The 26,216-nt window shown below is 45.6% G+C and overlaps 1 protein-coding gene across 2 annotated transcripts in view; it reads left to right on the top strand.

Annotated features, from left to right (window-relative positions):
* The window catches only part of GALNT10 (polypeptide N-acetylgalactosaminyltransferase 10), a 181,689-nt gene that overhangs the window by 58,000 nt on the left and 97,473 nt on the right, over nt 1–26,216 (top strand). Inside the window, exon 2 of one of the 2 annotated variants that reach the window (XM_045551311.1) lies at nt 25,442–25,544. In XM_045551311.1, coding sequence (XP_045407267.1) covers nt 25,442–25,544 — 103 coding nt within the window. Of the gene's footprint in view, nt 1–25,441; nt 25,545–26,216 lie in introns of those variants that run through there. The other variant, XM_045551312.1, reaches the window with a different exon arrangement.

Genomic DNA, 26,216 nt, shown 5'->3' with positions numbered 1-26,216 from the left:
AAATTGAATTAGGTGGCCTCCTTCTTCAGGTGTTTTCTTGTCCCTGCCCAGCAGGATGTCAGAGAACACGCAGCACTGTAGGAAATCACTGGAGGAGAGGATGACTGGAGTCCCTCTCCATTTAACAACAACAAAGAATTGTTTAGGTTTTCCCTCTCTGCCGTAGGGCCTGTGTCTTGCCAGGGTCCCTGGCTCAATGCTTGGCCCCGGCATTGACCTCTGTGTGAGCCCGGCAGGTTGTCTCATCTCTGGGTCACCTCTTCCTTGCCGGCAGAATGAGGTGTTCAGACCAGAGCATCGCTAAGAGCCCTCTAACTCTAAGATGCCAAGGTTCAGTCAGCCCGAAGCATGTGCTTTTCCCAGATTTCCTCAACTCCCTGCACCTCATTGAAAGCGCACAATGAACTTGCCAGAATTTGAGCATCCTTAGAAGTCAGTCTTTGCTGATTTGGGTATTTTTCTGCCTCCTTGGTGAACCTTGATGTTAACACTTCTCTTTTGTCATTAAAAAAAAAGACTCAAGAGAAAGAAGGTTGTAGAAACTGATTAACAGGATACTCCCTCTTTTTTCCTTCCCCTAAAGATTATCTTGGGGATGTCAAAAGCAATTTTTATAGGCAGGTTGGTCTTTTACAAGAGATGTGTTTACAAAGCATGAAATTAACATTTTTGCACAGAGCCAAATAATTGCTTATAACATGGTGACTTTAGTAGCAGGTTTGCAGCTTGAGCAGTTATTAGCAAGGTCAGATGGTATGTGGAGTGATGCAATTAGCAGACTCCATCACCAAAACAAAGTTAGCCAAGCACTTGGTGAGGGAGCAAGTCCCTTCCCCTGAGGAGTTTGCCCATGACATCATTCCAGATGTTGGGAGAACCATAGTCCATTGACACTTTGGTTCACTTAACACCACAGTGTCACAGCGTCACCCGACACCTGAAGCTTCAGATTCCAGCAAGCCCAGCGTGCAAGGTTATACCCCCAGGTCTGGCTATACAGATTCACCAAACAATGTCTAAGTATTTCACTCCTTACAAGAGAGATAGCTTCACTGTCAGGCCCTCACCCAGGGTAAACGTCACATTAGAATTAAGGAGCACCAAAGGACAACGTATGAGGGGAAGAGGCAATGGAGCAGGCAAGTTTGGGCAAATAGCTTGCACATTTCGGTAGCAATTTAGGATATGCTTAAGTTCATAAAGGCAGAAAAAAAATATTAAATTCCATTCAGGGAAATCTATTCAAGGAAAGATGTTGATGTGTAACTTTGCACTTGCGTTCTTATTGGTAATGTTAGGCGGTATAGCAGATCAGCTCTGAAATATCAGTGTCATAACACCACAGATTTATTTCTCACCCAGTAAAGCTCAAATTGCACTCAGCCCTAGGTCTCAAGAGCACCCCAGAAGGGAGAGGGAAGAGGAGGAGGAGTTGGAATTCTCAAGAGGTTTCCAGAGAACTTACTAAAATTCATTTTGGAAAATATGAAGAAACTGAGATGCCATAACCTCTTTGTGGCTCAGATCCAGGTGTGTAGAAGAGGCAAAGAAAACTCTCCTTTCCTCTGTGCTCACCCCTCTAGAACAAAAGGAGCAAATAAATGCTCCTCTACTGCCTGGCTGGGGGTCAAGTTTTGCAGAGTAAAGAGCTGAAAGCATCAGAGGCAGGCAAACTTAGGTTCAAGTCCTGGCTTTACCACTTGCTACATCTGTGGCCTTGGGTATGTTACTTAACACTTGTAAAATCTTAGCCACTGTCTGCAACCTTGGGGATAATATTAATACTTACACCCACCTTACAGGGTTGTTTTGAGGATAGAATAAGATAATGCACTGAGAAGGAATTATTCGAGGGACCAGCACATATTATGCCCCATTTATCCATTCATTCAGTTTATTTTGCTAACATTTATTGAGCACCTCCATGTGTCTGGTATGGTGCTAGATGTCAGCAAGCCAGGTGTGACAGTGTGCCAAAACAGATGCTGCCCTTCTGGAGCTTACAGTCCAGGCGTGGATATGCATTCATTAAATAATCACTCTAAATAAAAGTCTACTTAGTGCTCAGAGGGAAGGACCATACCGTGTTTGCCAGAAGCTTAGACTAGAAGGTCAGGGAAGACTTCGCAGAGCATCTAAGCTGAAATGTGAAATGAATCTGGTAGAGTGGGAACAGGGTATGACAAGTGTTTGAGGCAGAGGAAGTTGTGTGTGCAAAGGCCCTGTGGTAGGAGAAAGTGAGGTGCATTTGAGTCACTTCTAAAAGTGACTGGAGTTCTGAGACCAAGGGAGGTATGGCATAGGATAGGCTGGAGATGGGGGCAGAGGCCAGGCCCTGTAGAACCTTCTAAGCCTGTGAAGGAGTTTGGTTTCGTCTTAAGAGCAATGGTAAACCGTTGAAGGATTTTAAACAGGGACTTAAAAATTATTAAGCCTAATAAATATTAGCTATGATTGTTCCTTTCTGGGAATTTTTGTACTACATCCCAACGTTATTGACTCTCTATTGGATTTTGTGAATACATACTTTTAAACACACACACACACACACACAAAACCCCTACTCATCCATTTGGTGTTCTGAAAGCAGAATCGGTAACATATGAGAACCACTTGGTCCTTCTATTATGATGTGCTCCCTCCTGCATGTGGTATCAGAAGGATGCTAAAAGCATCCTGGATCCAGGACAGAAAGGTGAGTATCAGAACCGGAGCAGGGCCCAGCTGGACATGGCTGGCTCCCGGTGGGGGTCAGGTAATCCCCACTTTTAGGACATCTGTGTCTCATCCATGTGTGACTACCCTTGATAAACCCGCGTCAGCTCTCTGGTTCAAAACTGGAGTTCCCAGAAACTCTGCTGCCTGACAAAAGCTGATACTTTACATCTTTCAGCCTTTCCCCATGCACCTCTCTGTTTCCTGCAGTGATCCCTGAAGTCGGAACAGTGCCGTAGGCATTCCTCGTACTTACTGGCTCTAGCGCTAATTAGACTCTATGTTGTCTAATTGTGTGACTGGATACGCAGTTATACAGTTCACCAAACTTAGCATCATTCTGTATAAGAGCAAGGGCAGGGCCGGGCTGGGGGTGGGCTGGGCCCACAGAGTCCACAGGCAGGACAAGAAGCAGGCAGGCTTCTTGCGGAGTGATTTCCGCATCCTCAGATGAGCAGCACGAGACCGCTGGTTTCCCAGGTGACCCAGTTCAGAGGCTGGTGACGACCACTTCCACGTGTGTGGCCCTTCATGGTCCCAAAATGCTTTCCCTATCCACGTTCTCCTTTGGTCCTCCCGTAAGCTGGAGGAAGTAGCCCGGCCAGCTCTTATCCTCCCCGTTCTTCAGATGAAGAAACTGAGGCCTGCTCATGGAGTGCCACACTCCGGGTCACCAGTGAGATCAGAACTCCTGGGACACTGAGTGGCTGGTCAGGATTAACCTGCTGGGAGCAGCTTGTGTGGCTCACTCACAATGGCTTAAAAAAAAAAAAAAAAAGATAAGGTGGACAAGTGACCAAGTGACATGACTGAAGAAACAAAAGCCTGGACAGGTATTTGAACCCCGTAAGCGGGGCTGTGGCTGCGTGCCGAGCTGGCGCTGCTCAGGGTCAGGGCTTAGCACTGGAGTCGTTGCTTCTTCAGACGACTTTGTGGCGTTCAAGCTTTCCAAGTCCGGGGTGGGGTGGGGTCTCTCTGTCAGTCAGTCTTATTATGTGACCATTTCTATCAGTGAGGAAGCTGAAGTTAACGTGTCTATAAATTTTGTGTCCTTCAAGCCCTGACATAGAAATATTGCAGACAGTGACCCAGTGAGCGCCACATGTCCGGTCATCTGTGACTCGTTCAGGAAGCTGAAACGCACACCAAGAGGGGCAGTGGTGCGGGGTCCACGCTGAGGTCCGGGTCAGCCAGCAGAGCGTGTTTCCTGGAAAACAGGCCCCTGCAGTGTGGAGACGAGAGGTTTCGCCCCTCCTCTGCCTCCCTCCTGCCGGATTTTTAAAAGCATCAAAAATGAAACGGGGCCCTTTGCGGATGAGACAGCTGTTTGTTCAGGTTTCACACCTTCCTTATGAACAGCCCGAATAATGCAACTTATGATTATGCTTTGCCTGGCAGCGTGTTTTTGCCTTCGGAGTGATGGTTGAAATGTCTTGGCAAGTAAACGCCAGTGAGAACAAGCCTCTCCTTCCCCGCCCTGGTGCAGGTGGCCCCTCGGCGGTGGTCAGCCCACCCGCCCCCGCCTCCAGGGCTGCCTCCCTGGGGTACTTAAGTCATTTCACCAAGAAGTGCTCCCCAACTTCCTCGCTCACCCCCGGGGCAGGGGGAGGGCTGAGCAACCCCTCCAGAGGGAGCCACGCCAATCTGATTAATTAAGGTAAATAGGGGAGTGATCGGCAGCAGCTTAAACTCCAGTCAGGTAACCTAGGCAACGGCAGGGAGTCTGTACCACTGCTGACGAGTAATGAGGGATTAATTTCTTCCCAGGTCTACGGCCTTCTCTTAGGCTGAGTCCACTTCAAGAGCCTCGAGAAGGAGCTGGGCTCTTGGGTGACGGGGGGAGGGGAAGTGGTAAGAGCCAGCGGGGTTACTTCTGGGTGTTCTGTCCCTTCAGGAACACCATGTGGACGGTGTAATGGGCAGACGTGACATCCTAGGCCTGGGGGTCAAGGACAGCTCACCAGCCTTAGGAACTGGAGCAGATGCCTCCTGAACCTCAGGTTAGCCAGCGCCATGTTCCTATCCCGGCCCCCACTTCCATGTCAGTTTCCTCATCTGTGAAATAGGATGATCATAACAGTGGCTTCTAGGCTTGTGGTGAGAATAAGAACTGGAAATTGCCTGGCATACGGGAAGCCCAGTAAATGTTAGACTTTTGGGTCTTCTCTAGGGAAGAAGGAGGCTCCAGGGGCTCTGTCTTCTTGTGTACGCTTTGCTACCAGGCAGGAAATGGGCTCCGCCCGGGGATGGATCCACAGTTTCTGGCCGTTAGGAAAAGGAGCTGCAAATGGGGAGTGCCAGGGCTTTGGCTGAGGCACAGGAGGCTGGCAGAAGGCTGGAGGGTTGCGGGGGGACAAGGGGCCTGAAGGCCAGGAGAGCAGTAGAGAGGCCAGCACTGGATCCCAAGGGAACCGAAGCTGTTGGAGGACGATCTCCTGAGGCCACGTCTGTGGCGGTGTTGCCCCTTGCAGTAATTTGGTTCAAGCCTGAGTTCCTGTCCAGTGGCCCAGACCACTTGCTGAGCATGCAGTTTTACAGCTGCTGTTCCTGGCTTCCACACTGGCCAGTGCTGAAAACCTGATTCTCATTGTTTCTCCACCATATGGAACAAAGACCATGGGGAAATAGGGTCATGAGAAAAAGACGTGAAATCTTCCTGTTCAGTGAGCGAGGCCAACAGATGCATAATGTATGGTCTCTGATGCTGCAAGTGGATTGGGGAGAGAGTTTGCAATCTGTGGAAATGCCTGAGACTTTTGCAAGTTACAAAAGGAGAGCGAAATGCCAGGAACAAAATGTCCAGTACATAGCCCTGGGCCTGGCTGAATAATCTCAAGACAAGCCAACCTCTGGGGCTCAGTTTCTTTATTAAAAATTCTGGAAGGGACTCACAAGAGGTTGTTAATCGTGGTTATCTCTAGGCAGTGGGAGTTGGGAATGGGGAGAGATTTTTATTTTTCACTGTGTACCTTTTTGACTGTTTGAATCTTTCACCATATGCCTTTATTATTTTTATAATTGCAAATCAAATTATAGGGTTTGGCTTTTTAAAAACTCAGTGAAGGGGTTGGATTAGATCATTGGTTTTCAAACTTGTTTTTTTAGGCAGTGGAACACTTTTCACATAATCTTACTTGAAAGCCTAATTAATGTATAACAAAGAAGAAATCAGAGCTCTTCTTGCTGGGCTCCCCCTCCAACTCCCAGTTGCGGCATCTCCAAGGGATCCATTGAACATGGTTTGAAAATAACAGGTTTAAATGATTTCTCTCGGGCCCCTTTTACCTCTTCAATTCTATGCTTCCCTTCTGTTTAGCAAAGGAAGCTGGGGCATTCTAGCCCCGTGGCACAAGCTACCACTTGCAGTGCAGTAGCTGGAGACACACCCTGACCCTTTAGGGTATCGGCAGTAGGGAAGGATGAGCTATGCACAGGCTGAGTGTCACTTAGGCTCTGGGGAACAGGAAACGGGCCATCCTTGAATTGCTTCTCCTGGGTTGAAATGAAATGTTAAAAGGTAGATTTTGCAACCATTCCAGGTAAAACTGAACCTGGGGCTTTGCTAGGATGCTAAAGGGACCATGAAATGGCATATGAGGTGGTAGAAAACCCACTCCCTTTGTAAAAATATGCTTATGAACACAGCCCTGCTGCTTACTTACACACTATGATCTTGGCAAGTTACTTAACTTCTCAGAGTCTGTAAAAAGGGGAAATACTAGTGCCTACTTCCCAGGGCTGTTGAAAAGATTAAATGAGATTGTAGACCTAAGTGCTTGGCATAGTGCCTTGCTCATAGTAGGAGCTCAGTAAACGTTGGTAATCTTCATCATCATCAATTCTTTGTGGAATCTGTAACCTCTCAGGATTTCATTTTCCTTACCTGCAAATTAGAGGTATTCAGCCAGCTCAGGAATTGCAAATTGGTGGCTTGCTAGACAAAATCTAGCCTGCAAATACGTTTGCTTATCCAGTGTAATATATTAAAAATAAAGAAATAGCCCCTAGAAATCTGAATTTTTCAGCTTTCCTTTAAAAAATAAACATCTAGCTCCCTTGTTCCTCACTGGGCCACGTTTGGCTGGAGCTGGGGTAGCAGCTGCCCCCTCTCATGGGCCTGCGGGTACTTGCCTTTTCACCAGCCCCTCTCTCTCCATATTGCCTTATACCTGGCCAACTCCCCTGCACACACAGGCAGTTGGGTTTGCAAAGTCCAGATTGGAAAGTTTCAGGAATTCTGTGCCCTTACCCTGTTTCTGCCACGAGCTTATTCCGTGACCCTGAATGTATCCTTTCACCTCCCTGGACTATCACATCACCATCTAGAACATGAGTGAGTTGAGATTCTAGCCTCAGCTTTCCTTGGGTCTTCTATTCAGTCCATAAACATTTATCAAGTCTCTCCTATTTCCAGGAATTCTCAGAGGCACTTGGGAGGCTGAAGAGATGAATAAGAATGGGTCTGGCCCAGAGATGTTACCTCTCAAAGTGTAGTCTGCAGACTGGCACCAGTTCACAATGAGCTAGATATGGGAATTGAGGATAAGCATTCAGAAACTTCTGTAGCAATTTTGCCCTGACAGCCGGGTGTGTGCTCAGTAGGCTTGTCTTGCTGAGTAGCTATAGATCAGTTCCCATGCTGTCAAGCTCATTGGGTGAATTACACATGGTATGAGCTGCATACTTGTTCCAGTTACTATTGGTGCTTGACAAATTGCCCCAAAACTTAGTGGCTTAAAACCACAGTCATGTATTTGCTCACAAATCTACAATTTGAGCAGGACTTTGCAAAGCAGTTTACCTCTACTGCACACAATGCCTGCCAGGGTGGGTCAGCAGGGGCGAGAGGATCCCCTTCCAAGGTGGCTCATTCCCATGACTGGCAAAATGGTGCTGGCTGTCAGGTCCTTTCCATGTTGACCTCTCCCCAGAGGAGCTTCTCCCTAGCATGGTAGCTGGGTTGCAGGAATGGGTGTTGCAAGAGAACAAGGAAGAAGTGCATGGCATTGATATAATGTAGTCTCGGAAGCCATGTTGCATCTCTCCTGCCGAACTCTGTTGATTGAAGGATTCGCAAAGGTCTGGCCAAGTTCAAAGGGAGAGGACATAGATTCCACCTCTTGATGAGCTTGTAGAAATGTTCTAGAAGAACATGTGGGACAGAAGATTTTGTCGCAGCCAGCTTTAGATAATATAACCTGCCATACTATTGAGAGGTATATTAGTTTTCTGTTGCCGTGTAACAAGTTACCACAAATTTAGTGGCTTAAAACGATACACATTTATTAGCTCAAGGGTTTTATAGGTCATGAATCCAAGAAGACTCAGCTGGATTCCCTGCTTAGGGTCTCACAATATCAAAATCAAGGTGTCAGCCAGGCTGAGCTCTTATCTGGAGGCTCTAGGGAAAATCCACTTCCAGATTCGTTCAGGTTGTTGGGAGAATTCAGTTCCTTGCAGGCTAGCATTGAGGTTCCTGATTTCTTGTGGCCAGGGGTTGCTCTCTGCTCCTAGAGACTATCCATACACAGCCTTCTTGATCTACAAAGCCAGCAGTCTACATTGAATTCTTTTCACTCTTTGAATCACTTTGACTTCCTCTTATACTGCCAGATGGAGAAAGCTCTGGGCTTTTTTTGTGTGTGTGATTAGGTTAAGTGGACCTAGGTAACCTCCCTTTTGCCATATAACATAATATAATCACAGGATATCTCATCATGCTCACAGGTCCCATCCACACTCAAAGGGGAGGGGATTATAAAAGGATGAAGATCACTGGAAGTGATTCCTAGAATTCTGCCTACCACAGATGGTTTGGTTCACACTGAATTGGAAATTAAAGTAAAGTGGTTCTTCGTCACAAGTAGTTTAAAAACACTAGTTTGGGGTCCAGTAGGAGGGAGTGACAAGTATACAAACAGCTGTAATTTAAGACCTTAAGTGCTAACTTCCAAAAAGAGAGGGCTAGAGAGAGTGCAGTGAGAGGTCAGTGGGAGGGGAGATGATTTTTTGTAAGTGGAGGGAGATACATATAGGGCATCTTGAGGATATGCTATTTGCACTAAGCCTTGGGAGACAGGTGTTTTGTTTGTTTTTTTCCAGCATATTATGGGGGTACATATATTGCCTTTGCCCCACCTGACTCAAAGCTTCAAGCCTGTCCATCCCCCAGATAGTGCGCACTGCAGCCATTAGGTGTAAATATACCCATCTCCTCCTCCCCCTCGCACCTGGCCAACATCCGATGAATATTACCACTATATGTGCACACAAGTATGGATCAGTTAATACCAACCTGATGGTGAGTACCTGTGGTGCTTGTTTTTCCATTCTTGTGATACTTCACTTAGTAGAATGGGCTCCAGCTCCATCTAACATAATACAAGGGGTGCTAGATCACCATTGTTTTTTGTGGCTGAGTAGAACTCCATGGTATACATATACCACATTTTATTAATCCACCCATGTATTGATGGGCACTTGGGTTGTTTCCACATCTTTGCAATTGTGAATTGTGCTGCTGTAAACATTCTAATGCAGATGTCTTTTTTATAGAATGTCTTTTTTTCCTTTGGGTAGATGCCTAGTGATGGGATTGCTGGATCAAATGGTAGTTCTACTTGTATCTCTTTGAGGTATCTCCATATTACTTTCCCCAGAGGTTGTACTAGTTTGCAGTCCCACCAGCAGTGTATGAGTGTTCCTATCTCTCCGCATCCATGCCAGTGTTTATTGTTTTGGAACTTTTTGATAAAGGCCATTCTCACTGGAGTTAAGTGATAGCTCATTGTGGTTTTGACTTGCAGTTCCCTGATGATTAGAGATGTTGAGCATTTTTTCATATGTTTGTTGGCCATACTTCTGTCTTCTTTTGAAAAGTTTCTGTTCATGTCCTTTGCCCACTTTTTGATAGGGTTGTTTGATTTTTTTCTTGCTGATTTTCCTGAGTTCTATATAGATTCTAGTTATCAGCCCTTTATCGAATGTATGGCATGCAAATAATTTCTCCCATTCTGTAGGTTGTCTGTTTGCTCTCGTGAGTTTCCTTGGCTCTGCAGAACCTTTTTGATTTGATCAGGTCCCATTTATTTATTTTTGTTGTTGCTGTGATTGCCTTTGGGGCCTTCTTCATAAATTCTTTGCCTAGGCCAATGTCTATAAGAGTTTTCCCAACATTTTCTTCTAGAATTCTTATAGTTGCATGCCTTAGGTTCAAGTCTGTTATTCACCATGAGTTGATTTTTGTGAGAGGTGAAAGGTGCCGATCCTGTTTCAGTCTTCTACGTGTGGCTAAAGGGAGACAGGCGTTATTTGAATTATAAAACTGAGGTGGGAGGATAGGATTCCAACAGTTCTATTTCTATTTTGGCACCTTAGGATGCAAACACAGAATGGAACTGCATCCTCTAAAAGGTCATTTTTTCTCTTCTTTCTTACCATAAACAGTGCTGTGTAACAAACTACCCCAAAGCTTTGTGACCTCAGACAACAACCACATATTAATGCTTACAGAACTACACACCAGTTGGGTGGTTTCTATGGCCTTGACTGTGCTTACTCAGGTGTGTCTGGTCAGCCAGGGCCGGACTGGGAGACTCTGCTGGTCTTGGCCGGGCTCTCTTGTATCTCTGGGGCTTGGCTGTCTGTCAGCTGCTCTAGGATGGCCTTGGTTCTTCCCTATATGTCTTATCTTCTAATTGCCTCTCATCCTTCTAGCACACTAGGCTAGGCTTGTTCCATAGAGGAGGCAGAGGAACAAACAACATGGGTGAAAGAATGCAAGTCTCTTGATGCTTGGACTCAAACTAGCACACTGTCACTTCTCCCTCATTCTTTTGGTTGAAGCAAGTCACAAAGCCAGGCAGCCCAGCTTCAAAAGGTGGGGAAACAGACTCTAATCTTCATGGAAAGAGCTGTGCAGGCCCATTGCAAAGGGCCTGGACGTGGGGAGGGATGGACAACTGGGGCCACTTTTCCAATCAGTCTGCCACAGTCATCGTGAGAAGTCTTCCTGAACTCTTTAGAATAAAAGAACTTCAAATGCATTGTTTCTTAAGCTAAGCCAAGGTTTTGGAGAAATTGCATGTGAGATACCATTTGAGAAATGTAAAGTGATCCAGTAACCAGAGTTGTAAGAAGCCAGGCTTATAAAACAGTCTGCAATCTTCTTTCTGAGCAGAAGACAAAAGAGGACTATTTCAGGGCAACCTTATTACCTTTGCTTGTGTGGTTCCTCCACCAGCCCGTAGTATACTCACCCTTCATCACACAGCTCCAGTGTCCTGCAGAACCATTCCCAGAACTGTTCTTCTGGGAGGAGAATTTGTGGTTCTTCTCCTAGGTCCCAGAAGCAATTTTTAAATGAAATGATCTCAAATATGGCCTGTACCATAGACATAAACCATTTTCTTTTCTGATAGTCACTGAAGTATCTAACCTAAGGCCAACAAATAGTAGTTGCACAATTAACATACATTAAATAAACGGGTAGATGGATGAAGGGGTGGGTACGTTGACAGATGGATGACAGATGCCTCAGAAGTCGATCCAAACTTTCCTTTAGAAAATGTTATATTATCATAAACTGAATTTCCCTCCTTCCAAGTTAGTGTGTCGGCTTGAAATCTTTGTGTAATTTCATATCAACATGCTTTTTATAAAAACAAAACAAAACTGGATTGCATGTTGCTGAAGGGAGGAATCCTGTTTTGTTTTCCCTCATCAACCCTATCCTTATAAGCTTCCAAAAAGGTTCATGATGTATCCCCTAGGATGTTAATCATTCTTTAGGGGGCAGGGGTAGATGGGGGGGAACTTCTAGTCAAATAAACTTGTGCAATGCTGGATTAAACAAAGTTAGCTTTCTTTTCTGTGAGACTCATAGAGCCTTTAATATACAATGCTAATATACATTGTGACTCACCAGAGGGCTTTAGAATATGTAAGGGTTGAAAACTGGAAGGACTGGCCTTTTTAGGGAGAAGGGGAGGAGAAAGGAGGTATACTTTCTTTTTTTATTGTGGTAAAATATGTATAACATAATAGTTGTCTTTTTAACCATTCGTAAGTGGACAAATCCATGGTATTAAATTTGTTCACAGTGTTATGTGACCATTATCACAATCTACACCCCAATTTTTTTATCATTCCCCACAGTAACAACTTCTTATAAACAATAGCTCCCCCTTTTCTCCTTCCTCCTGGGTAACCTCTTGTCTGTCTCTGTGAAGTTGACTATTCTAGGTACCTCATGTAAGTGGAATCATATGATATATGTCCTACTATGTCAAGCTTATTTACTATGCATAATGTTTTCAAGGTCCATCCGTGTTGTAGGATACATCAAAATTCCCTTCCTCTTTATGACTGCATAACATTCTATTGTCTGTTTATGCTTCATGTTTTTTCTACCTTCATCTATTCATGGACGCTTGAGTTGTTTCTGCTTCTTATCTGTTGTGAATAATGCTGCTAGGAACATTGGTATGCAAATGTCTGTTCGAGTCCCTGCTTTCAATTCTTTTAGATATATACCTAGGAGTGGGATTGCTGGGTCATATCATAGTTCTATGCTTAATCTTTTGAGAAACCACCAAAATTTTCCCCAGCAGCTGCACCATTTTGCATTCTTGCTAGCAATGCACAAGCATATTCCAGTTTCTCTGCCCTCATCCTCACCAACACTTGTAATTTTCCATTTTTTAAATTTAAATTCCACTTTTTTAGCTATGCTGGTAGGTGTAAAATGGTATTTCATGGTGGTTTTGATTTGCATTGTGTATAGTGTAAGGTAAGAGTTGAGGTTTATTTTTTGGCTTATGGTTAGCTAATCGTTTGGGCACTCTCTGTTGAAAAGATTATCCTTTACCTATTGAGTTTTCTTAGAACCTTTGCTCAAAATCGCCTGACTGCATATGTGTGTAGAATTCCTGCCCCACTGACCACATGTCTGTCCTTACTCTAGTACCACACTGTCTTAGTCACTGTAACGCAGAATTGCCTCAAAATTAGGATGCATAAGTCCTCCGACTTTGTTTCACTTAAAAAAAAATTATTTTGGCTATTTTCTAGGTTCTTTGCATGTCAACTTCTATAAAGATTGCATTGAGTCTATAGATCAATTTTGAGAGGACTGACATTTTAACAATATGGAGTCTTCTGACCCATAAACATGGTATTTATCTCTCTATTTATTTAGATCTTTGATTTCTCTATCAATGTTTTGTAGTTTTCAGTGTATAGGTCTTACACATTTTCTTAAATTCATCTCTGGAGTGTTTAATATTTTTGACACCATTGTAAATGGTATTTTTATTTCAGTTTCCAATGTTTCATTGCTAGTATTTAGAAGTAAAATTAAGTTTTGTGTGTCAACCTTGTTTCCTATGACATTGCTAAACTCACTAGTTCTACTAGCTTTTTTGTAGATTCTTTAGCATTTCTTACATAGATAATCATGTCATGGGCAGATATTATTTTGATTACCATTCTACAGTCAAAGAATGGAGACCTAGACAAGGGGACCTGCCTAAGGTCCTACTCTTCATAGATGCAGAACCAGGAGTCTGAAACCTGGGTCTTCTGAGTCCTCCTTAAGCATCCTCTCCCCCACACCAAGCTGCTTCCCAGTCTTTCAGACCTCAAGAGAAGAAGCTCATATCAGTTAAGATTAGATTTGAATGACTCCAACAAGATAGAAGTTTATTTTTCTCTTGCTTCAAAGTCTGGATGTTTGCAGTCCAGGTCTGGTATAACAGTTCTGCTCCATAAAGTCCTCAAGAACCTATACTGCTTCCTGCTAATGGCTTCAGCCATCCCTAGAGCATGGACCTCCACCTCCTGGTCCCTTATGGTGACATTTACATTCCAGGCATTGAGACAGAGGAAGGGATGAAAAAGAGGGGCAAAGGGGCACATTAGTGACTTTTTTCCGGGTAGGTTTCATGAAGCTGTGTCTTAGTCCATTTTGTGTTGCTCTAACAGAACACCAGAGACTGGATAATTTATAAAGAAAAGAAATATATTTGGTCACAGTTTGGGAGGCTGGGAAGTTCAAGATCTAGGAGCCGACATGAGGTGAGGGCTTTCTTGCTGCATTATAACATGGCGGGAGGTGTCATATGCATGAGAGAGAGGGCTGGGGACCAAGCTCATCCTTTACAAGGACCCCACTCTCACAATAATGAACCCACTCCTGAGATAATAGCGTTAATCCATTCACGAGGGCAGAGCTTAAATGCCCTGGTGACTTAAGTGCCTCTTAAAGGTTCCACCTCCCAACATTGTTGCACTGGGGACTAAGTTTCCAACACATGAGCTTTGGGGGACACATCCAAACCACGGCAGGCTGCCACACAACTCCTCTACTCGCGTCTTGGTCAGAATGTAGGGAGGCCACACCTAGCTGTAGGGATGTCAGGGAAGTATCATCTTTATTCTGAGCAGTCTTACTCCCTGCTAAAATTTTTATAACTGTGGAAGGAAAGGAGAACAGCTCCTAAGGGACAGATAGCAATTTCTGCCACATACCTCCATCAGGAATTCAGAAAGGAAACGGTGTGCAAATGAAAGAAGGAAGACGGTGGAAGAGTTCAAAGCCTGTTGTGTCTTTTAGAAATCATTTTAGGACCGGGTGAGCCAGCTCTCTTTAGAGCTTTTTAGCCTATTTAGTTGACCTGAGCCATTTAGTCGTAGGATAAAGTTAATCCTCCAAACCCCTTTGTGGCATCAAATCCTGTGACTATATTAGACATGTCTAATCCCTGGGTGACCTTTCCTTCATCTAGAAAAGATAAAACAAAAGGTGTCTCCACTCATTCATTCATTCCACAAAAATTGATCTCTCCTACCCTCGTGGAGCTCATGATTTAGGGAGAGATGGACAGTAATCGAATGATCACCCCAATGAATGAGAAAATCGTAAAGGAGCACTGAGGATGCCGTAAGGGCACACATCAGGGGCTGTTGTCTGGTCAGAGGGGTCAGGGAAGCTTGCCTGGGGCTTTGGATTCGTTCCTGTAGGAGTTGCTGCTTTCAGAGCAGCCTGGTGTATTCTAGGAAAACTACCCTGTGAGCTGTGCTGTGACTGCATCCCATGTGTCCTGCCTGGGGCACCATATGTCGAAGAAATCGTTATGTAAGAACAAGAATGCCAGAGCGAGAGGGAGGTAGGGGAGCCGAGGGGTGGGTGCTGCCAGGGAGGCTCAGAGCCCTTTGTGGCCTCCACCAAAGAGGAGAAGGGTTCAGAGCCTCAAAGACAGCAGATGGAGGAGGCGAGGGTCATCTTGGGCTCCTTCCTCGTGGGCTAGGAAGGAGCCCAAAGAGCTAATACCGGAAGGAATTTTCTAATAGCTGTAGCCATCTGTATGGAGGAAGGGAGTTTCCCATCCCTTAAGTGCCCAAGTCAATCTCAGTGACTTTCCACGTGCTGTCCAGGGGACCCTCCAAGGAGATGGCATCTTACTTCCCCTCGGCAGCTAGATTCTGGGACTCTATGGGATGTGGCACAAGAGAAGGTCCCAGCAGGTATGCATGAGGCGAGGACAGCACCAGAGGAGGGGGCCACCATTTGTCACATGCTGCTCCCCACCTTACTACCCCTCTGCCCCTCTTGGGGGGCCTTTGTAAGCAGTGAGCAACTAGCCAGCCAGCCTGAAGCGCTAAGATTGTGGAAATCCACCAGCGGATCATTGTCTACCAGGTATACTTGGGAATTCACTCCTGTAACTTAAGGTCCCATCCCCCGACCAATGCTAACTGACTGCCCCACTGGGGCACAGTGTTGAGAAAGAGCAAGCCTGGGATCTGCAAGGAAGCCTATTACAATAGGCTGGTGATGTCTGCCTTCACCCTAGTGCGATTGTGATGAAAAATAAGTAAATATAAAAATGCTTTGTAAAGTATAAAGTACTACCCAAATAATAACTAATAATGGTAGCTACCATTTTTAGTGCTTCCTAAACACCAAACGCTGCTAAGGGTTATACTTGCTATATTTAATCATTTAAATCTCACAATGACCTTTATCCTTTATGCTAGATACTATTAATTTCCCCCCATTTTATACTTGGGGAACCAAGGCTTGAGAAAAATAGTGCAACTTGCCCGAGGTTGCAGAGCTAACAAGCAGACCTGTGGCACAAGCCTAGGTCTTTCTGACTACGGAGCAACTCCCCTTATGCACTGTATTTTGCTGTCTTCAGAATGTAGGGGGTTATAATTACTACTGTTAATAGATAAACTACTCTGTTACTTGGTGGCTCATCCCCAAGGCCCCAACTTGGAGACTAATAGGATGTGTTTGCAGTCATTATTTAGTCCCTGAAGGGTTAGAACGTGCCTTCTACTGAGCTGGCAGTTCTGCTTGCTTTTCCCTTTACCCGCCCACAGCTGTGTGCAGAGCAGTACAATGGCCTGTGTTCTGCCCGCTCGCCAAGCCTCTGCGAGCACTTTCTAGAAGGTTTCCTGTGATTGATCACACATCAGCGAGACTCAGATTTTTGAGGACCCCTTGTGAATTGCCCTTTTGCTGCAGAAGTATGATTCACCTCAGCAAGTTTTCCTTTCTTGAGAACTGTGTTTCTATTACAGAACCTTTCTAGAACACAGAGATCTGGAAAGGAAGGGGCAGACGCGTGCAGTAGGTACCATTAGCTGTGATGATTACATTCATGTGGTGGTTGGCAGTTTGCAAACCACTTTCATGTTAATTTTACTCTCCAGGCCTCAGTTTTCTCATCTATAAAGTGGATATAATGACAATAATAATATAGTCAAGGCTCATCTCATGAAAGAGTTAGGCTATAATAAGCTCACCACTTATGGTGAAAATAACATAAAATCATAGTCACCCTTGACAATTGCCCGTGGAATATGAAGACAATCCACCTCTCAAAAGTCCAGTTGAGGCAATTTTTCCTCCAGCATGAAAACTGATTACTGTTTCTTTGGTTGAAGTAATCGCAGTGCCTTCTCAGGTGATGAAAATACTTACCTCCCAGGAGCAGGCTTGCGCGGCACCAGAGTGCGCACACTGCTAGGGGCTCGAGAGAATGAGGCCCCCAGGGATGTCAGGGGGTACAGGGCACACTGAGCATGAGGACAAGAGGATCACTGGCCTCCCTAGTTAGGATGTCTCTCTCCTTCTTTGTGTATTACTGAATTCCTGCAAGTGAAACAGACACGATTCAATCTCATTACAGTTGACTTTCTAATTTGCTTTTTATGGACAAATTAAAGTTTCTGTTGAAACTTGAAAGTAACGTGTGATGAAACAAACACCAGGCTAGGGGAGGGGAGAGCTGGGCTCCGATCCCGGCTGGGCTGCCCCTGCATCCGAGAGACCATGGGTATCCAGACTCTACAGACGAACTTCTCACCTGAGTGCCCAGGTTCTCAAACTGCACTTCTTGATTCAGATCCATAGGACCCTCATGACCCCATTTAAAAAAATCTGTGTGTGCCTATCCCCACTTCTGCCCTCCTAGCCCAGGCTAGCGCCGTCTCTGCCTGCACCCTTGTGGTAGCCTCCTCCCTGGCCTCCACCCTTCCTCTTGGCCTCCTGATCCCTTTGTCATTTGGCTGCAGGAGAACTTTCCAAATGCAACCTGCTATTGCCATCTTCTTATATAAAACACTTGCATTTCCAAATGCTCCCGGGGGAAAGACGAAACCCTTATCCCTGCCCACCTCCCACCCCCAGCAGACTTCCCCTCCTTCTCTGTGCACCACACACACACTGCTCTTTCAGTCCCTCCTACGTTGCATGTTTGTCCTGCTACAGGTCCTTGCTCTCGCCTCTGTCTGGAATGCTCTGTTCTCTTTCTACCGAGTTAACTCCTGATCCAGTTTCCTCACTGCATCAGATCTCTCCTGATCTGATCTGCAAGAAAGGGACTCTCTTTGTCCCATGTACCTCTCTTTTGTGCATCTGCCACTGTAGCTATTTTTATTTATTTGTGGTTCTGGATTAAGGTTCCCCCCACCATATACACTCCTATAAGCTCTACGAGGGCAGGGCCCTTGTCTTTCCCCCTCACCAGTGTATCCTCAGCACCTCCCCAGAGCCTGGCTTGTGCTTGTACTCATTGTACATCGAAGTGGATGGATGGATGGACAGACGGAGGGATGGGTGGATGGACGGCTGAGAGACGCAAATGAACCTTGTCAAATTATCAGACAGGGTGAGTTGTTTTTTTCCCCAGTGATAAAACATTTAGGTACTTACTCTGAAGAAACTGTCACAATTGTTCTTTTGGAATGGAAGGGAAAAGTTACTGAAGGTTCTTTTTGCCCTTTAGATAATAGACATTCCAAAATATCTTGACTTTTTTTTCTCTCTGCTGTTTAAAAAGTCTTTTAATGAGCTTTCACACCTGAAGTAGCAAATGACCTTTTCTGGAGCCAGCTATAAAAAACAGAGGGTGAGCTGGAGGCTGGTGTGGTTCTGCCCTTGGGCAGGTTCAGCCTCTTCAAACAATGGCTCCAGTCTGAGAGTGCCCTTGCTCTTCTTGGGGACTGGGGTCCCGCGCAGACTTCAAATTCCACCATCCTCGTGTCGAGACAACAGGGTTATTGGAGCAGGGAAAATTGACCCAGCCCAGTTGCTGCTTGCAATAGCAGGACTTGCCTGACACGGGCCCTGCAAACTCAAGTCTCACGGTTGCTGAGTTGCTGTGTCTCCTTCCATTCATAAACAGCACCTTTCCGGTGTGATTGTTTTCTCATGCAACTTGGTCTTGATTAAAAAGTCTTTTAATGAGCTTTCCCACCTGAAGTAGCAAATGACCTTTTCTAGAGCCATCTATACAAAACAAAGGATGAAAGGTAGGTTTTCTCAATATAGCAGCCCACTGGACAGGAGCTGAGGTTAGATCAGCCTCACTGGAGTCGGACACGTGGGGTGCCGGAATGAGTGGTCCTCGACCTATGAACAGGGGACATTTCCTCTGCATGAAAACAAAATCACCTTTCTCCCCACATCTCTCACAGGAAGACCATTCTGAGATCAATGGAGAGTGGACAGGTAGTATTAGAACATGTTATTCTTGGAGCTCTACTGGAGCTTGTTCCTTGCTCGAAGTCCTTCTCTCGCCCCCACCTGCCAAACAGCTCCAATGTGAGGCCCTCCAGTTCTGGCCTAGACTTCATCATTTCTTTCCTGTTGCACATGACTCCCTTTTGCACCCCACTCACTCCAGCCGAGAGACTTCTTGCCATTAAGTAAACGTGTCCCTCACACTCTACCCTCCATTTCTTGGCACGTGCTTTCCCTCTGCTGTGTCCCAGCCCTGCCTCCTCCACTGCTGCTGGTCAAAGTCCTACCCATTCTTTCAGGCTCTTGTCAAACACTCTGCTTCTCTAGGAGTTCGTCCTTGATCATCTTAGGTAGAATTTAATTTTTGGCTCTTGTAAATACTTATAGAAGTTATCGACACCACTTCCAAGGCACTGTGTTATAGTGTTGTGTGTTTTTTCCCTTTCTGATGCACTAGTCTCACATCCGTACTGTTTGTTGAGGCCATGGACTATCTTATTTATCTTTGTCTCTCCCAGAGTCCTCTGGACATAGTAGGCCCTCAATAATCATTTGTTTGGTGAATGAATACATTAAAACAATCCAACTTATGTCCTCAAAACTCATGAAGAAAGAAAATTTATCCAATTGACCAGAGTTCCTTGCTTAAAGTAACTTGGTGTTTTTGGCTAAATTAAGCCCTACTTGGGCCTCTTTGAAGTATAACCTTGAAGGTAACCTTGAAGTAAATGCTTTGCTGCATGCGTGTGTGTGTGTGTGTGTGTGTGTGTGTGTGTGTGTGAGAGAGAGAGAGAGAGAGAGTTATTAGAATAATCCACTTAGTTGATAAACAAATGTTTGGAATTATATAGTCATTTAAACCTCAAAGTAAAATCATTCCAGTGCTTTTGCAGGATCAGTTGAGAGGAAGGTGAGAAACCACCCCCAAAATTTCAGCAGAGTCAGGTCTGTAATACAACCGCAAACCCTGGCTGAAGCAGATGTCCTGCTCAGTTTTCCTTTCCATGTTGCTGTGAAAGAGCACACAGCCCTTGGATTGTTTTAAAGACACCAGCCAGCTCAGCCAGAGACCCAAGTGTCCTGTCGGAGGAGGCTTTGCCAAGTCTGCAGTCTCCGGATTAGAGTATGCACTTTAACAAATCTTTCTCCTGGAGCAGAATGCAGTTGGCTTGCCTCTCCACCATGCCTTCCTATCTCCAAAGGGTGCCAGGCACGCCTAAATAGTGATTAAAAAAAGATTAAAATTCCATTTGTGTGTGTGAGTGTGTGGCTGTTTGAACACTAATCGATTCTTTTAGTGGAATGTTAAGTAAAAGCATGCAGATACCAGAAGCGGTTATTTAGAGCAGCCAGTCAAAATCCATTTCCAATTTATTGTTTAATGTGATTGCCACATTAATTCCGCCAGTCTCCTCCACAAACTCTCCCTCACTTCTCTCGCCACGCTGCTTCTCAAGCCCTTTGCTTCCTGTAGCAAAAGGACGTCTGCAAACCGAGGGGAAGAAAAGCAGCAAAGGAGAGTTGCTGAAGGAAAACAATCACAGCTTTTATAGACAAATCTTGGAGGCTACAGAATTAAAGAAACTTAAAATTACTTCTGGATTGAAAAATGCCGACGTGCTCTTTTACATAACGTTAAGTGATTGCTATTGCATAAGAATTGCTGTCTTTTGAACAGCATTGTTCATGCCTTTCCTGTTGTTAAAGGTCTTGTGGCATTTGTTTCTATTGTACAATGCCACTATTAACTAAGAACTGTGTTCTTTCCTTGAAGAACACCGAGTTTCCACATGGGCATATGACATCCTGTTAATGAGGAAACTCACTAAATCCTGTTATCAGCAAGAGCCAGTTGAATTGGATCAGGTGTTAAATAGGTTGCTTCTGCGGGACCCACAGTTATATAATGAGAATCCTATTTCCTCTTCTGTTCCCCGAAACATGGCCATCGCAAACATTGGAACACACCTTGTTTTCATAAACTTTCTCCGAAAATAATGTATTGGTTGTAGCTCTCCTTTACTGAGAGGACCTAACTTTGTCCCCAGACCCTCAACTAAATACTTTGTACAGATTAGCTCAGTTAATCCTCCCAACAACCCAGAAGTAGATACCTTTATTCTGTTAGTTGGCCCTAAGTCAGGGAAACTGGGGTCTACCTACCCAGGAAGTGAAACCTAGGTTTTTCTAACTCTAAAACCAGAATGCTGAGTTATTAAACTGACTGCCTGTCCCACTGATGAGCTTTCATGCATTCAGCTGGTTATCGAGGGCCTAAGATGAGCCAGAGCAAAGCGGTGAAATGCCGTTGCCTTCAGGAAGCTCAGGGTCTATACCGGGGAGAGAACAGCAAGATCTGGTTTGGTCCTGGGGGCTATAGGAAAAGCTATAGGATTTGGGGCAAATCCATTCTACTCTGTTAGCCTCAGACTTCATATCTGTAAAATGAGGCCACTGGATTTAGACAAATGGTTTTCCAAATTTATTGTGAATCAGAATCCCATGGAAAATGTGTTTTAAAAAACACATCTTCCTGGATTCCTGTCTTATGGTGGGGTTCTGGATTCCTGTCTCAGGGTGGGGTCCAGGAATTTGCATCTGTAATCAGGGCCCAGGTACCCCAAGTACTACCTTTGTGGGAGGCTGATCTGGCTGTAAACCCGCTGGTGCCTACACGGGATCTGTTGTTGTCACACTGTTATCCCTGGTGCCTTGCACAGAGTAGGTGTCAGTAAACATTTGGTGTAGTTGGAGTGATTAAGATCTTTCTTAATCTGCACTGTCTCCAGAAATTCTATGTATGGACATCAGAGACTCCTAGACCCCCTGCAATTGACCACAATTTTTGTTAAGGTTTGTGGGGGCATGATTCTCAGGGCCCTTCGGGCTCTGTATACTCTGTGATTTTAAGACTGCAACTAGTTTTCCACCCCACCAAAGGCTCAGACCTATTATTGGAAACTTTTTAAACGTATATAGTAAAATTTGAGTCCTGTATCTACATGATTTGGTGAGATGTCAATTTACAGTAGATTCTTAAAATCCTAAAGGAGTCAATATCCACAAACTGTGTAAATTATGACAGCGTTCAGGTTATACTGTTCGTGATTTTCTTGGGTCATCTGAAAGTACCTTGGGTCATCTGAAAGTGCCATCTCCATTTTCCAGTTGGAAAATTGAGGTGCCTGTGATGCCTGTAGCTTGTGCAGGGTCAAAAAAACTATCCTGAGAGTCGAAGGACATGGCTCTTATCCTCTTGCTTGCTGTGAAGCCTTGGTAGGGCGCCTCGGCCTGTCTGGACTTCAGTCTCCGTCTGTGAGATGAGGGAGGTGGACTAATTGCCTCTGAGCAGCTGCTTAGCTCAGATGTTTGAGGGCTCGAGCAGCTGTGTGCTTAGACATGTAGAACTTCCTGTGTCAGCAAGCTCTGAAGTCCTCTCGGTTTAAGGAAGAAGTAAGGACTAATGAGACCACCTAAAACAGCGTAGATCATCTCTGCAGATCCTAGGAGGGAGGGAAGGAAGGAGGGTTGCACATCATTAAAGCAAAGGCAGCAGAGTTGGGTATGAAACGCCCAGGATTCTGGAATCTTAATCCTCAATGCTGTCAGTTCAGCAATCCAGTGTTCCATTTTGAGAACAAGATGCAAGCAGTTTACTTCTGTGAGGTCCAGATTGTGAGGTTCAGCCCTGTACTCCATTCCCAGTGGCATTAGAAGGCTTTCAAAAGCACATGGGGAACACGATACCCTTCATGGAATCACAGACTCTTGACATGTCCTTTAAAGGTTGCCTAACCCTTGCTACTCAAAGTGTCTTTTGTGGACTAGTACCATCAGCATCACCTGGGACCTTATTAGAAATGCAGGATCTCAGGCCCTATCCCAGACCTCCTACACCAGAATTCTCTGTCTCAGGCTCTTCAATTATTTGGTAACTTCTATGACTGGCACTCATTCTATTCTCAGGACCTCAAAGAATATGATAACTCCTCCCATACCCCCCAGGGCCTATTTCTCCTGGTCCTCATACAACACAGTTTCTAATCTTCCCCAACCAGGATACATTCCTGTATCTCCCAGCACATTGCAAACTCACTGGGACTGGGCAAGGAACACAAATGAGAGATGAGAGGCAGATAGAATGCAATAAGGAATGGTGGGGACTGCAGCAAACTGGAGAGACAAACAGGGCAGCCTTACCCAGCCCAGCTGAGGGGCCGCGGGAACTCAGCCCAAGTACTGACATGTCTTCCGGGTTTTTAAGAGAAGCCAAAAGTCTTGATAAAACAATATGAAATCTCCCTGTTTTTTAAGCTAGAATTAAGAAAACAAAACCGAAACAGAAAACACCTTGAAAGCTGCCAGACTGTGTTTGCCAGTGAGCACATTTGGTCCCCAGGTGTCAAAGAGCAGGATTATCATCTCCTTCATTGGAGACCAGCAGTTCTCAAACTTGATCGTGTATCAGAATCTCTTGCGGGGGCGGGGGGGTGTTAAAACACAGACTGCTGGGCGCCACCCCCAGAGTTTCCGCTTCAGGAGGTCGAGGGTAGCCCCAGGAATTGGCTTTTCTAACAAGTTCCCGGGTGGCGCCGACGCTGCTGGGTCAGAGGCAGCACTTTGAAGACCAGGGCTTTAGTTCTGTGCCTTCCATTGAGTAGCCTCAGTTTGCAGAGCCTCTTTCGTCCCACCAGTGACCTGAAGTGATCAACCGAAGGTTCCAATCTGTGGGCCGTGGAAGAGGGAAAAGGAGTCGAGAGGTAGGGCTGGAGAGAGGAGAGCTAACCAGCCCCTGGCTAATCAACCCTGATGTCGCAGAAGCAGAATATAATCTTGGGCAGGTCCCTGGCCCACCCCAAGGCCTGGTTTCTCTGTCTATGGTGTAGGGAAGTGGCCCTAGCTCAGCTTCCAAATATATCTGTTTGCTCGTTTGGGAGATTCGGATGTCTGTTTTTAGCAGGAGAACTTTTTTCAAGTGATATCCCATGTGGAACCCCAGTCCATAAAACAGGCTTTACCTCTGTGCTAGAAGGAGCAGAGCAAACCCCTGCCGTGAGCCTTCCTCTCCCCAAGCCAGGGCCTGGGGCAACGCCTGTGGAACTGTGGCCCGAACTGATGAGATGCTTCCCTAAGGACCTCCCAGCTCAGCTTCTGTGATTTCCAAGAACCCCAAGAACTGTTGGCAGACTCTTGGCCTTAGTTTTTGTGGTTTTCTTTCCCTCTCTGACTAAGACATCTAGCATGCTGATTTTGCAAGAATTATCGTTTCCCGATCCAGAGAGGTCTATAGGAGAGAGCGTGCAAAGGATTGTTTCCATCACGAGAGCTGTTGTAAGGATGTAGGGCTGTTGGGCAAATCTGCTCTCATAAGGATCAGCCAGAAACTCAATAAACAGGTGCAGGGCTGATTTTACTCAGGTGGCTTCTTGTTAACACTAACGTCCAGCATGCCACACACCGGGGCCTTTGTAGTTAATGATATGGGAAATAGGACTATTGGATTCTGCCTACCACAGTGGCCAGAACAAGTCTGCACGATTTTTAATGGGCAAGGTGATCCGGAAAGCATTTATGTGAATGCCATGTGATGCAGTGTTACCTTGGGGAGGCTCCAAGCCTGGGGGCCGGGACTTTACACTTGACTGTGGGCATGGGGAAGCATCAGACTCCCTCTGACGACCCCAGACGTGGGACAGCAGCCTCCCTTCATCAGGGAAACTGCTTCCTAACGGGCCCACCAGGATGGGCTCACCTTCCCAGACAGCTGTATATTCCTTTGTTTCTCTCAGCCATTTAATTGCTTGTTCATACAGTCCTCACCCATTTGCCAGATGTTCACTCTCTTTGCGACTGGTCCCTCAGAGCTGTAGAGGTGACCACGACCTGCCTTTTACTCCTGCAGGTGGAGTCCTTCTTTTCAGGCCAAGCACAGCTCGGCCGTTCTCCACCCACACCTCACCGTCCATGCCTGGGCCATTTGTCCCGCCGGCGTCTCAAGTCCATGAAACGTGTTGCATTCCTTCCTGGTGGAACTGAACGCTGGCAGTGCATTCTCTGGGCCTCACCCTGTCCAGTATGTAGTAGCCACAAGCCACATGTGGCCACTGAGCACTTGAAATGTGTCTGAATGGAGGTGAACACAAATGTGAAATATATTCTGGATTTCAAAGACTTGGTACAAAAAAAAAGAATGTAAAATACCTCAGCAATTTTTTACATTGATTGCATGTTGAAATGATAATATTTTAGATAGAGTATACTGGGTTAAATAAAATATTTTATTAACACTTCCCCTATTTCTTTTTCTTTTCTTAATGTGGATACTAGAAAATTTCAAGTTACGCATGTGGCTTGCATTATATTTCTGCTGGGCAGCATCACTTAGCATTCTCTTCTCCCTTGGGTGAAAAGAAAGTATCCGTCTTTTTTTCTCCCTGCTGGTTTGTGAGTCCCAAAGGGTGGACGCTGTGCTCCTGTCATCTTGCTGACCGTGGCTCACCTAGCTGGCACACGGCAGGCACTCACGAAGGTGTACAAAGGGAATGCATAAATGAACAAACAGTGACAGATCATCAATACCAAGTCAACTCATGCCAAAAGCTCCCTTAGGCAGTGCAACTTCTGGGTCTGTATAACTGAACTTATTTCTCCTTTTCTCCCTTTTCACAGTCTTTATCTTTTTTTTTTAAGGGCTCACACAGTCGGCAAAAGAAGACGTTTTTCTTAGGAGATGGGCAGAAGCTGAAGGACTGGCACGACAAGGAGGCCATCTGGAGGGACGTTCAGCGCGTAGGTACGGAGGGCAGGGTCCCCTATGGGCAATCTGCGTGGAGGATGTGTGCACACATACATGTGTGTGTGTGTGTGTTTAACAGGGGTGTCTGGACCTCTTGTTGCCTCCCTCCCCGGCTGCCACCAGCCCTTCCTGATCCTCAGGTCCCCCTCTTTGCCTGTTAGCTGACCCGTTTCTCCACTCCCATCACCAGATCTACGGACTACAAGAATTTGCCTGCCTCCTTTATTGAGTGATAGGAAATGTGCCCCCCACATAGGATATTTTACCGCTAACACAGGGAGCAATGATAACAAGAACCAGCATTTCTTGGACACCTGTGATAAGGAAGGTCCATGCTCCGCACTTGCAGATTTTCTCTGTGAAACCCTGAATCAACCTTTGTGGCCCGTTTAACGAGCAGGGACCTGCAGCTCCAAGAGGCGCGGTGATCTGCCTGCAGCCACACGGTGAGAGAGAGGCAGACGTGGGAGTCAAGCCCAGATCTGGAGAGCAGAGACGATCCCTACCCAGCACTGCAGCCACAGGAGTGAACAGTGGCCTTCGGCTAAAGTTTTCTTTGGCTGATTAGCCTTCAGAATAGTCCCTGTCACACTGGAGAGTTGGGAAGGGTTGGGGAAAGGTGGTACCAAATTACATGGGGGATCATCTGTAGAGAGCCCGGACTAAGGA

This window comes from Lemur catta, chromosome 5 (assembly GCF_020740605.2).
Source record: "Lemur catta isolate mLemCat1 chromosome 5, mLemCat1.pri, whole genome shotgun sequence".
In the NCBI taxonomy this organism is placed as follows: domain Eukaryota; kingdom Metazoa; phylum Chordata; class Mammalia; order Primates; family Lemuridae; genus Lemur; species Lemur catta.
This window is presented reverse-complemented; position numbering and strand designations above follow the sequence as displayed.